The sequence below is a fragment of the Myxocyprinus asiaticus genome, chromosome 38, assembly GCF_019703515.2.
Source record: "Myxocyprinus asiaticus isolate MX2 ecotype Aquarium Trade chromosome 38, UBuf_Myxa_2, whole genome shotgun sequence".
Classification (NCBI taxonomy): Eukaryota; Metazoa; Chordata; class Actinopteri; order Cypriniformes; family Catostomidae; genus Myxocyprinus; species Myxocyprinus asiaticus.
The window spans coordinates 1,507,988-1,522,799 of NC_059381.1; the positions used below are offsets into that span (position 1 = coordinate 1,507,988).

At 38.0% G+C, this 14,812-nt stretch overlaps 1 protein-coding gene across 2 annotated transcripts in view; it reads left to right on the forward strand.

Annotated features, from left to right (window-relative positions):
- LOC127429279 (ras-related protein Rab-27B-like) overlaps positions 1-7,187 on the forward strand; it is a 46,841-nt gene extending 39,654 nt beyond the window's left edge. For both annotated transcript variants that reach the window (XM_051678230.1, XM_051678231.1), the window contains exons 5-6: positions 743-866; positions 1,829-7,187. In XM_051678230.1, coding sequence (XP_051534190.1) covers positions 743-866; positions 1,829-2,015 — 311 coding nt within the window. In that variant the 3' untranslated portion in view covers positions 2,016-7,187. The remainder of the gene's footprint in view (positions 1-742; positions 867-1,828) is intronic.
- Positions 7,188-14,812: the final 7,625 nt, after the last annotated feature.

Consider the following 14,812-nt stretch of genomic DNA (forward strand, 5'->3'; position numbering starts at 1 on the left):
GAATTTTGTATAATGTATTATCTACAAAAGAATTCAGTCAATTTCTTTAATAATAATAATTATTATTAAAATTAGAATTTTGTATAATAAAATGTATTATCTACAAGATTCAAATTTTATATACAAAAAATGTCAATTTCTTTAATAATAATAATACAAAATAATATATTTCTAGTGCGTGCTGTGTGTGTGTGTGTGTGTGTGTGTGTGTGTGTCAGAGTGCTCATTCAGTGAAGCGTGCTGCACATGCATATTTATTTATTTATTTATTTATTTATTAAACACAAATAATTACACAGAACTATCGTATGTCTTCAAGAGACTTTGAATAAAATGTCATATGGACTATTTTTAGTTGGTTCTTTTGTCATCTTTTGAGCTTGATGGTAACAATTATTACTAACACAGTATCGAATTTGGATCGGGTTTGTCTGACCGACACCTGATCCAGTTAAAAACGTCAGTATCCGAGACGGTGGATCCCTATTTTTGTGGCCATGCATAGTATTTTAACATTCACAGATCGGCCCCATTCACTTTCATTGTAACCCAGATTTTTGTGCTTTTTGAAGAAAAGAAGGGACGAGTCAAACTTTTTATTTTTTTTTAGTAATCAACATTGACACAAATGCTGTCGATTGAGCTTAACTTTTATTGAACCCGGAATATTCCTTTAATAGACTGATATGTTATTAATCAGAGTTTGTATTTTAACGGTTCTTGTGTGTGTGTGTGTGTGTAGGTCAGCTTCAGGCTAACGCATATTGTGAGAATCCAGATATTGTTCTTGTTGGAAATAAAGCCGATCTTGCCGACCAGAGAGAAGTACAGGAGAAACAAGCAAAAGAACTTGCAGATAAATATGGGTAAGTGTGCACATACCACTAGTTAGGAGATGCTAGTGGTTACACATTACCAATCAGTATCCCCAACAAACTGTGTGTGTGTATAGAGGTGAAGTGATGCAATAGGCTGGCATGGGTAGCGGTACCTTGTAGAGGATGATGCCATCACCTTGAAACACTACCAGCCCAAAACATAATCCTGCACATATGGACGACCACCCCAAGCTTTCAAGTTTGAAGTAGCAGGTTGGGACCCATTTGTCCAAGATAGTTCAAGTAAATCCAAGGCAAAACCATTAAAAAAAACCCCATCAAGTCCAGTATTGAGATGAACGTCGCAGCACACACCAGTTCTTAGAGCTCATCATACAGGTGTGTTGCATTAACTGCTTGATGGTCCCAAGCCCCGCCCCCAATAGCAGTCTCAAGGAAGGTGAAAGGAGAGAGTATGGGCCTATCCTTTAACACCCTAACACATCTCATCTAACGTGACATTGTTCATGCAAACTTTTTTTTTTTTTTTTTTTAAATCATACTGGAGACCACGTTCATCAGGTGTTGTTCATGTCAGCTCAACTGCATTATGTCATTACAGCAAAAACATTCTCAAATTCATGTTAATTAATAGTCCTCACTGTGCAGTATATTCATGTATGCTTACAAACCTGTAGTTTAAATCAGTCACTACTTCTAACATAAAGCACACATGTGATTAATGGCTTTTAAACTGTGACTGAAACACCGGCAGGTTGAACAGGTAATGGAGGGGTCGCAGTAGCATGTCATTAACTTCACTGAGTGTTAATGTCTGTGATGTTTGTATTGTAATTACACATTGTTCGGTCTGTAACGAGTATTATATTTTCAGCATGTGATTCAGCGTCACAATTCTGGTTCCTTAAAGGAATATTCCAGGTTCAATACAAGTGAAGCTCAATCGTCAGCATTTCTCCTAACATCCTTCCATCTTCTCCTCATCCCAGTATTCCATACTTTGAGACGAGTGCGGCCACCGGAGCGGAGGTGGACAAGGCCGTCGTCACACTCCTGGACCTGGTGATGAAGAGGATGGAGCAGTGTGTAGATAAACCCACGGCCGACGCACAGAACACAGACGGCGCCAGTAAACTGGACGCTGTGCCCGCCAACGAGAAGAAATGTGCATGTTAAAAAAACCAGGAAGTGCCCCTTTGTCTCCCCCTAGTGGACAGGTGCGAAAGTGCAGCCGTGTGGCAGATCTCAACGTGACACCGCTGGTCTCGTTCAGGTTTGGGTCTTGCACGTCTGTCCCGAATGTGTGGACTTTTATATTTTGTGTTGGAGAGTTTTTACGATCTGCCATACTGCCTTGCGCTTAACAAAAACATCTTTCACAATCCCTTTAGAAATGTATCCAAGAAAGTAGCTTTTGGCAAATGCGTCTAAAATATCTTAAGATATAGATCTTAGGTTATAAACACTCTACACAAGTACACAAGCGCAGACATGAATTATTGGCTGAAGCATATAGATGCTATAGAGTTACCGTCAAATGTCTGTGCCATTAAACTAGATGTGTTATTATTCAGTTAGCTAGATAAAAACCAACAGTTTAACTACGTTTATTTAATTTGCTCCACAAGATTCTCTCCAAACTGTTGCTCTGCCATGACAGTAGTTTAAATAGAAAACTCTAGAAGCAGACCGCCTACACTAATGCCCGCTATAGTGCCCCTTGTGGCAATACTTAGAATGCAACGCAAAATGCGTCAGAGCACAATGACGATAAAATGTGTTCATGAACTTGTGTAGAGTTTGTTTCAGGCCTTATAAGTTATCCAAATGAACTTAAATAGAATCTTTCGTTAATTTGTATGTTTTAAGAGTGTTTTTAATTTGTTAATTTGATGTTTCTGTTGGCACATTTATTTTGTTATTTTCTCTACTCATGCTAAAAATGTTCTGCACACCTTCTAAATTAATGTACACACAAACAGAAGTATTTTAAGTGATGTTTTTATGTACAGTATTCTATTGCTCTTGAGGTTTTTACACCTTTGGGGGTCGTTCACACTGAATGCGTATTAGCGTCTCGTGCAGGAGCGCCAAGCTGTGACAAGTTAAAAGAACTTGAGACACCTGCATTTTGTTCCATTTGTTGCACTGTGTCTAGTTTTTTGTTAGCGCAAGAATGTGTTTGGTCTGAATGGCCCCTTAAAATGGTGTAGAAAAATTTAAACCGATTTGCCGACAGCTACTTGTGTGCCAAAACACTATACCACTGTCTGCCAGAGTGTGTCTTTGGTGAATGAAAAATGTGTGCATGTCTGCAGTGTTGTTTAATATGCACCAGAAATACTGAAGATGTTTCATATATATCCACTGTAACATTTATACAGTTACAGTGACAAGTAAAAGTATGTGAACCCTTTGGAATTAGCTGGTTTTCTGCATTAATTGGTCTTAAAATGTGAGTTAGTATAGACAAACACAGTGTGCTTAAGCTAACAACACACAAACAGTTATAATCTTTCATGTCATTATTGAACACATCCCACTAAACATTCACAGTGCTGTGGAAAAAGTAAGTGAACCCTTGCATTTTATAATTGGTCGATGCTGCCAAAGGAGGAATTATCTCAACCAAGCATTTCCGGTAGCTGCGGATTAGACCTGCACAATGATCAGAAGGAATTATGGACCATTCTTCCTTACAGAACTGCTTCAGCTCTTCACCTCGGTGTCAAGGTGGTCTTTGGCAAACTTCAGGCATGCAGCAGTGTTTTTGTTGGAAAGCAGTAGCTTCCTTCATGATGTCCTGCCATGGACACCATACCTGTTTAATGTTTTCCATGTAGTAGACTCATGAACAGAGATGTTAACCAGTTCCAATGATTCCTTCGAGTCTTTATCTGTCACTCTAGGGTTTTTTATTACCTCATTGGTCATTCTGCGGTGTGCCCTTTGAGTCATCTTGACTGTACGCCCACTTCTAGTGAGAGTACCCATAGTACTAAATCATCTCCATTTATTGACAGTTTGTCTAACTGTGGACAGATGAATATCTAAGCTCTTCAAGATAACTTTGTAACCCTTTCCTGCTTTATGCAAAGCAACAATTCTTGATCGTAAATCTCTTTTTTGCAAGGTATGGTCCACGTAAGATGCTTCTTGTGAATAGCACACTCAAACTGTTTGAGTGCTTTTTAGAAGACAGAGTCGCTCTAACCCACACCTCCAATCTCGTTTCATTAATTGGATGCCAGGTTTGCCAACTCCTGAATCTAATTAGCTTTTGTTGATGCCATTAGCCAAGGGGTTCACATACTTTTTTCCAACCTACACTATGAATGTTTGAAGGATGTATTCAGTATGTACAAGAACAATACAATAATTTGTGTGTTATTAGTAAAAACAGATTGTGTTTGTTCATTATTGTAACTTAGATGATCAACCCAGAGTTTAAGATGAATTTATACATAAATGCAGGTCACTTAAAATGGTCCACATACTTTGTCTTGCCACTGTATGTTCACATTTTTTTAATTTCAGGAACTCCTCTGTATTTCTGCTGTTGTGTTCAGTAAAACATCTGTGAATGCCTGCGTGTTAAATGCGTGTTGGTGCATGTGGCCAACGTAAAGATTACAGAGAATCTGTCATACTTCGAGGGCACACTTCTCTAAAACCTGCACCCAAAATAGGGTATTATTGATGTTTTTAAATATGAAATTAATTAAGTTTGTGTAGATGAATGCTTCATTAGAGTATGGCCCTGTATAGATACTTGCGAGAGAAACTTAAAAATACAAAGTGAAACAGTAGAGGCGCTAAACCGTGCAACAAACAATTGAATATTCATGATGGTGTTTACACTAATCAGCCACAACATTAAAACCACCTGCCTAATATTGTGTAGGCCCCCCTTGTGCCGCCAATACAGCGCCAACCCACATCTCAGAATAGCATTCAGAGATTATATTCTTCTCAGCACAATTGTACAGAGCGGTTATCTGAGTTACCATAGACTTTGTCAAACCAGTCTGGCCATTCTCTGTTGACCTCTCTCATCAACAAGGCGTTTCCATCCACAGAACTGCCGCTCATTTTTGGCACCATTCTGAGTAAATTCTAGAGACTGTTGTGTGTGAAAATCCCAGAAATACTCAAACCAGTCCATCTGGCACCAACAATCATCCATGTGATTATCTAATCAGCCAATCGTGTGGCAGCAGTGCATAAAATCATTCAGATACGGGTCTGGAGCTTCAGTTAATGTTCACATCAACCATCAGAATGGGGAAAAAATGTGATCTCAGTGATTTGGAGCGTGGCATGATTGTTGGTGCCAGACGGGCTGGTTTGAGTTTTCTTGACCACGAGTGGCTCGAGCAGACTGCTAATGAATACTGGACATTTTAAAGAAATAAAGTGGCAAATGATGCATCTGTGTACTGTACAAAAAGAAATACTGTAATAAAATGATTCTTTTTTGTAATAAAATTAAAGGTAGTACAACAAATACAACTATAACACTTTAACTATTCTGTAAAAAAAACTATTTAAATGAGATATAATAAGGGATGCACCGATATGAACATTTTTGACCGATACCGATATTAACAAAAACTATAAGCCGATATCGATATCTTGCAACTCGTCTTATTTTGACATCATATCGCTATTTTACTTATGTTTATGAATTATGCTTTACAAATTTACAAAGAGATACGAAAGATTTTTCACTGTTCTAGCAATACATTATTTCCATTGAACATGGATTGGATCTGTTGAACACATGACAGGACAACATTTTTTTTAAAATATGATAACATGATGATTTATATGAAAAACTGTTATTTATTTTACTTCTAAAACATCTTTTGCACAAATTCACATTACGTATATCTTGGGCAATTCCACGGAAATGTCAACCACATCATGAAAAAATCTAAAGTTTTTACCAAAGGACCCCCTTCTGTATTATAGTGGTATAATAGATAATGGATAATGCAGTCCAGACCGCTAGAGGGCGCCGCTTGCTCACACAGCGCTGACTGAAGAAACACAGTCTCGCACAAAGCCATATTGTGATTTCAATCTTAATTCAATCAATCATGCAGCATTAATGGATATCATGCCGATCTCTCAGAAGTCAAAGTCTGCTGGTTTCAAAGCATTTTGGATCGTTCCTCTCATCGTGTAGCCTAAAAGTAAGTGCCGCTTTCACAGCTGTCACGTCCGTGTTCTCCGCATTAATGTGAGAACGAGACAGAATAAAAATGAAATATTACTTGTTTTTTGAGTGCCAAACCTTCTACATATTGTGGCTATTATTATATCTGGATTGTGCATTTAAATTCACAGAATTTTTATACACTGTGTTACTAATTAAATATAAATCAGACATAGTTTTTTCATTTCGCGCATTCATGCTTATAACCGATATGCCGATGGTTTTAATTTGGTCAATAATTGGCCGATAAATATCGGCAGCCGATACATCGGTGCATCCCTAGTTATAACTGTTTGTTTGTTTTTCATGTTACAGTAAAGATGCATTTTATTTTCCTAAATTAATTTTCTCTTGATTGGGAAATGTTCTTGACAGGTTTTATGTATGGTTAATATGATTTACTGAGGTCTGTACTAGAACCACATGCTCAAACTCAAAATTATTAATAACGTTTTTTTTTGTTTTTTTTGTCTGACGGTGCCAAAACAGACGTATTGTGCCATATCACTCTCGTTTTCCTCTTATTAATGTGAAAAAGTGTCCACACTGAAAGATCCTGACAGTATCTGTACTGAAATCTCTCCACAGGGCTTTAACTGAATGAGCGCTTGATGAATGTTTATTTCCATACTTTGATGTTACTTGTATTTCAGGCATGCTGTAGAATGAGTGATCAGACAGGCCTTTAAATGTGACAATCTCTGGACCGACCATTCACATTTGCATTTGTATTCATGAAACAGTTTCTAAAGAGCTTCTGCTGCTTGGCCTTCAACAGAACCGGCTCTCTTTAGCTTCTTGTGTATGTTTTACTGATTTAGTACCTCATGTGGTTAAAGGAATGGCTTTATGAAAAAAAGTGAGTTTACATTGTCTGAAGGTTTCTCTCTTTCTTCTTGTGCCAGTAAACATCTACTGACCAATGACACTCACCCAACCCTTTATTATAAGAGTTCTGAACTTGTAGGTATTTTACTGCATTCAAAGTATATTTGGCAAATTAACACAAATAACTATGAATTGAAAATGTAAAGCAGGTAAAAATGACTCCTTAGTTGTCTTTGAGAGCCTTTGTTTTTGAGTTATGTGTGTACTATGTTACTAAACAATAAAGAGAAAGAAAACGGTCTGAGTGTTGCAAATCTTGATGCTCCATGTGTGAATGAGAGAGAATGTGTAATTACACTTTTCCAGGCTGTTGTGTATAATGTAGTGTGAGTATTGTAGGGGTGCCACCTGTCCAGAATTTTCCAGGATCGTCCTGGTTTTTGGCCATCTGTCCTGGGAAAAATAAATTCCATAAATTTCCTGACATGTTCACGCATATGAACCCTTGTTTATAAGAACACTATGCAAGGAGAAGAATCATATGCATTATCTTATATGATTCATAAAAAAGTCTGATTCATTTTGGTGAACTGCTTTGTTCGGATGATTGAGATTTTTCACTTTTGTGTGAACAGTTCTTTAAACTTTAGTCTATGTTCTGGAAAACATGTCCAAAAAAGGAATGTCCTTCCTCTTATTGTAAGATCTTTTAGGTTCATTATGCCAAACACACAGGCTGTTTTTAAGATTTATGCATTTTAATTTCATAACAAACTTCCATCAAATTGAATTTTGTGATCTTTAATTAAATTAGTAAGATTTTAAATATCTAAGATTTTTTTTTTTAATGAATTTTTTTTTAAAGATTACTCAATTCAATTTGATGGAAATTTGTTATGAAGTTGAAACGTGTAAATCTTGAAATGTGTGAAAATATTTTTTGAGCGAATGTTTATGTACATTTATTTTATTTCCTTTGATTTAAATGTACAAATTAATTTTTTAGTGAGTGCCATATCACAGTTCACATAATGCAGTTATGTTACTTTATACATAACTTTACAATTTATACATATATTTTAAAACAATGTGTTCAGTGTGAATGATAACTCAAGAAAACTGCTTAGGGACAGAATAAGTAAATAATTAGTTAAACCTGTACACACACACACACACACAAAAAAAGACACAAAATATTTTTTTTTCACATTTCAATTTTATAATATTCTATTAAATTTAATTGAGTAATTGTTAACAAAATAAATAAATAAAAATATTTTAAGTTTTAATTTTTTTTTTAAATTAGACAATTTATTTTGATGGAATTTTGCAATGAAATTGAAATGTGTATTTTAAAAATAGGCTAAAATATATGTTTAGTGCATTTATTTTGTTATTTGTTTGAATTATATGTTATATATGCGGTAATTTCCATATCAAACAAGGAGTAGCCTAAACAGTCAATTGCTCTTTGATCAGGTGTCCAAGAATTTTACAAGGATTTAAAATGCATTGGCGAAATATGAATGCACAATATGGCGGGTGTAGAAAAGGAAGTCCCGCCTTACAGGTAAAATAGCCAATCAGCTTTTAGATACAGACATCGCCTGTCAGTCAACTCGCTAACGCGCATGCGTATTAGCTGAACCAGCCTGAAAAATAGCGTTTTTTTTTAGTGTGACCTGAGTTACAGAAGCACAATTTATGATACCATTGTTGTCAGATTTTACTGCTGATTTGAAATATGTTCTTTGATCATAATCTTTACCAACCGTGTTGGCCATTTCAGTCTTGTCCCATTTAAGTAGATAGGAGCCTGACAACTTAAATGCCCACCCACTGAATGTTTGTGCTCAGTTTGAATTGTTTGCTGAATCCCATCTCAAGTCATTACGATTAGAAATTAAAGTAGACGAAAATGGTGTTGAATACGTTTGTCTGTCCCAACTGCAGACAAAAAAAGAGCCCACCCAGCTAACAAAAAAAGATCGGCAGAATTTCCTCTGAACGTCTTCGTGTAGGGTCCATTAAAGGACGTTTAGGGACCTTTATGCCACGTTCGCTACCAGACATTTGAACGTCCTCTCGGCGTCCTTTCAACGTCATGTCGAATATACGGCGTTCACGCCACTGAAAACAAACATAAAATCAATCCAATTGGTTTGCTTAACTTACGTTGAAACTGGTGATTTCAGTTGAGTGAAATTATGCTATACATTCAAACACATTTTCTACTTTCCAAAAATAGCCTACTTCAATGAATAAATAAGACTTATCCCAACAAAGAATGCTACCGAGGCTTCATGTTTACAGATCACCAATCCAGGTGACCCACATTAAGGCCAAAAACATAAGTACGCAGATGCGAGCGCTTGGCCAACGCATGGCCAACTCGTGGTGCCGTTGTACATACATTACATGCGCACTTGCGTTGCTCTGGTGGTAACAAACCTCAGACCACAAGGGGGCAATAGATTTTTTAGGCGTGACCATGAAACCGGATGTGGTAGATGAGTCGATAGTTGAGGAGTGGGGAGAGACAGAGAAAAGCAAGTTCGTTTGAATGGACTGGGGACAAAAAGTCGTATACAGTCTGCCATGACAATTATTGATTGAAAGAAGAAAATCTGCTCTAGCGCCCCTTGCGGCAATGCTGAGAATGCAGCGTGTACTTGCGTTGGGTTATGAATTGAGCGCTGACACATTTCACAATGCAACGACGCATGAAATCGAGCTTGCGTAACAAGGTGCGTCTGCGTTCACGTACTTGTGTAGAGAGTGTTTAGGCCTTTGGCCTGTCAAAAGTTTGAAAAACGCTAAATGTCCACCTGATGCTTCTACTGAAGTAGTAGGGCTGGGAATCAATTCCAAAAAGAATCGATTCCGAGGCGTTGGGAATCGAGAATCGACTTGAAACCTTGGAATCGTCTCCCAAGCTTGGAGTTGATTCCACTATTTCCTCAACCCACTGAACCACTACACGTTCCAGAAGCCTTAGCAGCGCTAATTCAATTTACAAAATGATTATAAAATCACTGCAGCTAAACTATCATCACCTTGACTCTGATTCATTTGTAGTCTGTCAGCCATCAGTAAATCCACTCTGTTTGTGAATCTGTATGATGTAATCACACTCACACTGCTTTCCAGACACGTATAGTCTTCTTTTTCTTCTATGGGTTTACTGGTGGGCTGCAAACCAACTAAATAGGTGCATGCCGCCACCTACTGTGCTAGAGTGTGACGAGGATGAAGTCTAGGAATAAAAGGATGATTTCCTATAGTCTATGTTTAAGATCATTATTTCTAAAGAATCTCAGTATTGCTTTTACTGTTTTACCAGATCTAATATTTAAAATATTGCATAGAGTATATTCTGTACATCCTGAAGCTTGTAGTTCTCTTATAAGTTCATATTTGATACATGTAATTAAAACATGTTCAACAGTTCCACTTCCTGGCATGTATCGCATAAACGCATAGTATATTTGCCCATGATGTGAAGCGTTGCGTTATGTTTAGTATGACCCATTCTTGAGCGTGTGAGCATGACATGTTCCTCTCTGTTTAAGTTATGAGTAATTGTAGCTTGCCTTACATTGCTTTGTATTTTATGGAAATGTCTACCAGTCTGACATGTATCCCAGTACTTCTGCCATTTGTAATAGCAAGCTTCTAAAATCAAATGTTTCCCTTCCGCCCTGCTTAAATTGACTGTTAAGTCTATATTATCTAATGTAAGTGCTTCCTTAGCCATTTTATCTGCTTTTTCGTTTCCTTGCACTCCCACAAGAGCTGGTACCCATGCAAAATGTACTGAGATTACAATCTGCCTTAATCTATATAAACTGACCAATATTTCTGTCAAGATATCATCTCTACATGTTTGAAATGTTTGAAGGTTTAAGAGTGATGCCATTGAGTCCAAACATATAACAACCTTATCTTGCAACACTTCCTCGACCCAACCAAGTGCCATCTGAATAGCAACCAACTCTGCAGTGTATACTGATGTCCCATCCGTTAACCTCTGAAAGTTTCAGATTTTAAACTCTGGTACATAATCTGCGAGTGTTATGGATCAACTGGGGACTGGGTTCTTCTTCTACTACTAGTGTTTTATGGTGGTTGGCAAACCAATGTTAGAGGTGCATTTCCGCCACCAACTGGACTGGAGTGTGAGCGCAATATGAATATAACCCGGAGTGATATGTTATTGATTCCCATTCACCCAAGTGCTTTAAGATGTTGATTTCTTTCTTTTTCATAAGCAACACACTTTAAAAGTACATGTTCAACTGTTTCTGAATGACCATAGTTTTCACAGTCACCAGACTCTTTCTTTCCAGCTATATACAGGTTGTGATTTACACCAGAGTGTCCAATATGTAATCGGGACATAACAACGTCCTTTCGTCTGTTACTATATCTCACCCTCTCAACTTCAGCCCTGAATACTGTACATATATCTTCCCCTAGATCCATTATCCCAGGACGCCATTTCTTCATTACTGCCACCCTGATTAATCCTTTCCCTTCTGATTTACTCCGTGATACTTCAATACCAATTTGTGGACTTCTTAAAGCCTGCTTAGCTAGATGGTCTACCTCCTCATTGCCTTCAACTCCTACATGAGCCAGCACCCATAAAAAGAATACCGCCATGCCTAATTTCTGTACTCTAACAGGCTCTGCAGGAGCCACAGAAGGAGCAATATCAAAATCAGTTAATCCCACACCCTGTGCGTCCTTATCGACTGTCCATCCAAAGCTTTTTATTTTACCATTCTCATATTCCCAACAATCTTCCAACACTTTTTGTAACTGGATGTCTCTCCAAATGACCCTTTAAGGTAGTCCAGTATGTCATACTTAATTGAATCCTTTGGATTTCTAAAGGCATCTCCCCCATCTCCACTCGCATTGCTGAAACTGGCAATGATCTAAACGCTCCACAGCATACGCACAAAGCTTGTGATTGTATCATCTTTTTCAGCCATGTATTAGATGCTGAACCGTATATCATACATCTGTAATCTAATTAATGCACAATATATATTTCTAAGTGACTGACAGCTTGCACCCCAGTCAACTCCTGCCAAGCATCTTAATATGTTGATGCCTTTTATACATTTCTCGTTCAGCTTCTGTATATGCACTCCAAAAGTCAGTTTTGAATCCATACATATTCCTAAAAATCTGATAACTGTCACTTGTACTAGCTGATGTCCATGCATATTTAGATTCACTATTGGTGTATTTTTCTTTTTAGAAAAACAGATTACTTGTGTTTTGGCCACTGAAAACTGAAAGCCCCATTTGTTGGCCCACAACAGCAGTCTGCATGCTTTTAACATCATATGGAATATTATATCCTCTCTTCCATAATGCCCCATCATCTGCATACAATGACTTCCCTATTCCAGTATCAATCTGAGAGAAAATATCATTGATCATTATATTAAAAAGAATAGGGCTGCAGACACTACCTTGTGGAGTTCCATTCTCCATTGGATATGTCTTAAAATTGGAAGATCCCACACTAACTTCTATGGTTCTGCCAAACAAATAGTTCATAATCCATACATCCTCCCTTTGATTCCCATTAAATCCAGTTTAATTAAGAGCCCCTCTTTCCACAACAAATCATACGCTTTTTCCACATCAAAAAACACACCCCAACACTTCTCTATTGACTTGTGCTTTTCTTATATCAGCTTCCAAACAGAGAACAGAATCCATAGTGTTTCATCCTTTCCGGGAAGCCACTCTGATATTTATTACATAAATCAGCCTAAAAATGACCATATATTCCATCAGTTTGCCCAGATTAGATGTCAAGGCTATGGACCTGTAGTTAATAGCTTGCAAATTATCTTTTCCTGGCTTTGCGATTGGTATAATAACCCCATGCTTCCAGGAAGAGGGTAGGCTCCCTGTTTGCCACACCTTGTTCAAAAGGCACAAGATGGTACACAATGATGAATCTGATAGATGCTTGATCATGTCATATATCATCTTTCCCTGGAGGTGTTTGTTTAACCCTGCAAGCGCTCTCTTCATTTCATAGAGAGTGAAATCTGAATCGAAGTTACATCCGGATTGACCTATTTTATTCCAGTATCTGGGTTCTCCCTCACTCTGTTCCCTGTGCATCCTCATGTCCTCTGAAATGTTAGTATTGCTGTGCACTTTTACAAAGGTTTCAGCTAATACCTCTGCTTTATCAACGTCTGTTATTGCAAGTTCGTCTTTGTTAATTAGGACTGGAATGCTGATGTTTCTCTGAATCCCTCCCATTGTCCTAATCATATCCCACACTTCATTAATTTCAATATCTTCACCAATATTATTACAAACTTCCCTCCAACAGTTTCTTTTAGCCACCTGAATTACTCTTCTAACTATTGCCTGTGCCCTCTTAGAATTAATGAAGTCATTATATGAGAAGGATCTTCTTACTTTGCAGAGTGCTTTATTTCTATTCTGGACTGCACCACTACATTCTTCGTTCCAACATGGAACTGCTTTCCTACTGCTAACCCCTTTCTTTCTACCAATTATTTATTCTGCCGTAGTCCAAAGGACTTCACTTAATTTATTACTGAAGTCTTATATCTCTTCTATGGGGTCACCCATTCCCATCATTTGATTTTTACACACTTCCTTAAACTTATCCCAGTTAGCCGTTTTGCCTTGGAATTCTCTCCACCACAGCTTGTGATACATCCACCCCTATTTTGGAGCAAATAGGAAAATGATCACTTCCCATTGTGCTTTGACTCAAAACATTCCAGACATATTTCCCTGCCAGATTTTTAGAGACAAGAGTTAAATCTAACGCAGAATACCGCCCACGAGAAACCTCTACTCTTGTAGCCCTACCATAATTAATGCACACTAGCCCACTCCAATCTAGCATTTCTTCTACTTCAGTCCCATTACAATCAGTATTTGCGCTTCCCCATAATGTATGTGCACACTAAAATCACCACACCCCACCAGTTTGTAATTACCATTTCCTCCAACCTTTTCTAGTGTTTCCCTACTTAATTTATCACATGGATTATAATAGTTGATTATTTTGATGCTTTGCAAACGTTCCCATATCAAAACAACCTGGAGCTGAACACGCTCAAAACGGTGGAGATGATTGTGGACTTTAGGACGAACACCCCAACACTGTCCCCTCTCACCATTCTAAACAGCACTGTGGCAGCAATGGAGTCATTCAGGTTCCTGGGCACTACCATCTCACAGGACCTGAAGTGGGAGACCCACATTGACTCCATTGTGAAAAAGGCCCAGCAGAGGTTGTACTTCCTTTGCCAGTTGAGGAAGTTCAACCTGCCACAGGCGCTGCTGATACAGTTCTACTCAGCGGTCATTGAATCTGTCCTCTGCACTTCAATAACTGTCTGGTTTGGTTCAGCTACGAAATCAGACATCAGAAGACTACAAAGGACAGTTCGGACTGCTGAGAAGATTATTGGTTGCCCCCTGCCCCCCCTTCAAGAACTATACACTTCCAGAGTGAGGAAAAAGGCTGCAAAAATGCATTTGTAGCGTGAATAGAAACACTTAAATCAGACCTATGCATCATCCTGAAGACCTGTTACACCTCTCATCTCTCTAAAGCTCCATCTGATGTATACATCTGAGCTATGTTCTCTGCCACGTGAATCAGTTTTAATAAGTGTACCAATATACATAAATAATATTATTAGAATTACATTAATACTATAACATAAAAAATATATATACATACATTTTTTTCTCCCCTTTTCTTCCCAATTTGGAATGCCCAATTCCCAATGCGCTCTAAGTCCTCGTGGTGGTGTAGTGACTCGCCTCAATCCGGGTGGTGGAGGACGAATCTCAATTGCCTCCGCGTCGGAGACCGTCAATCCGCGCATCTTATCAC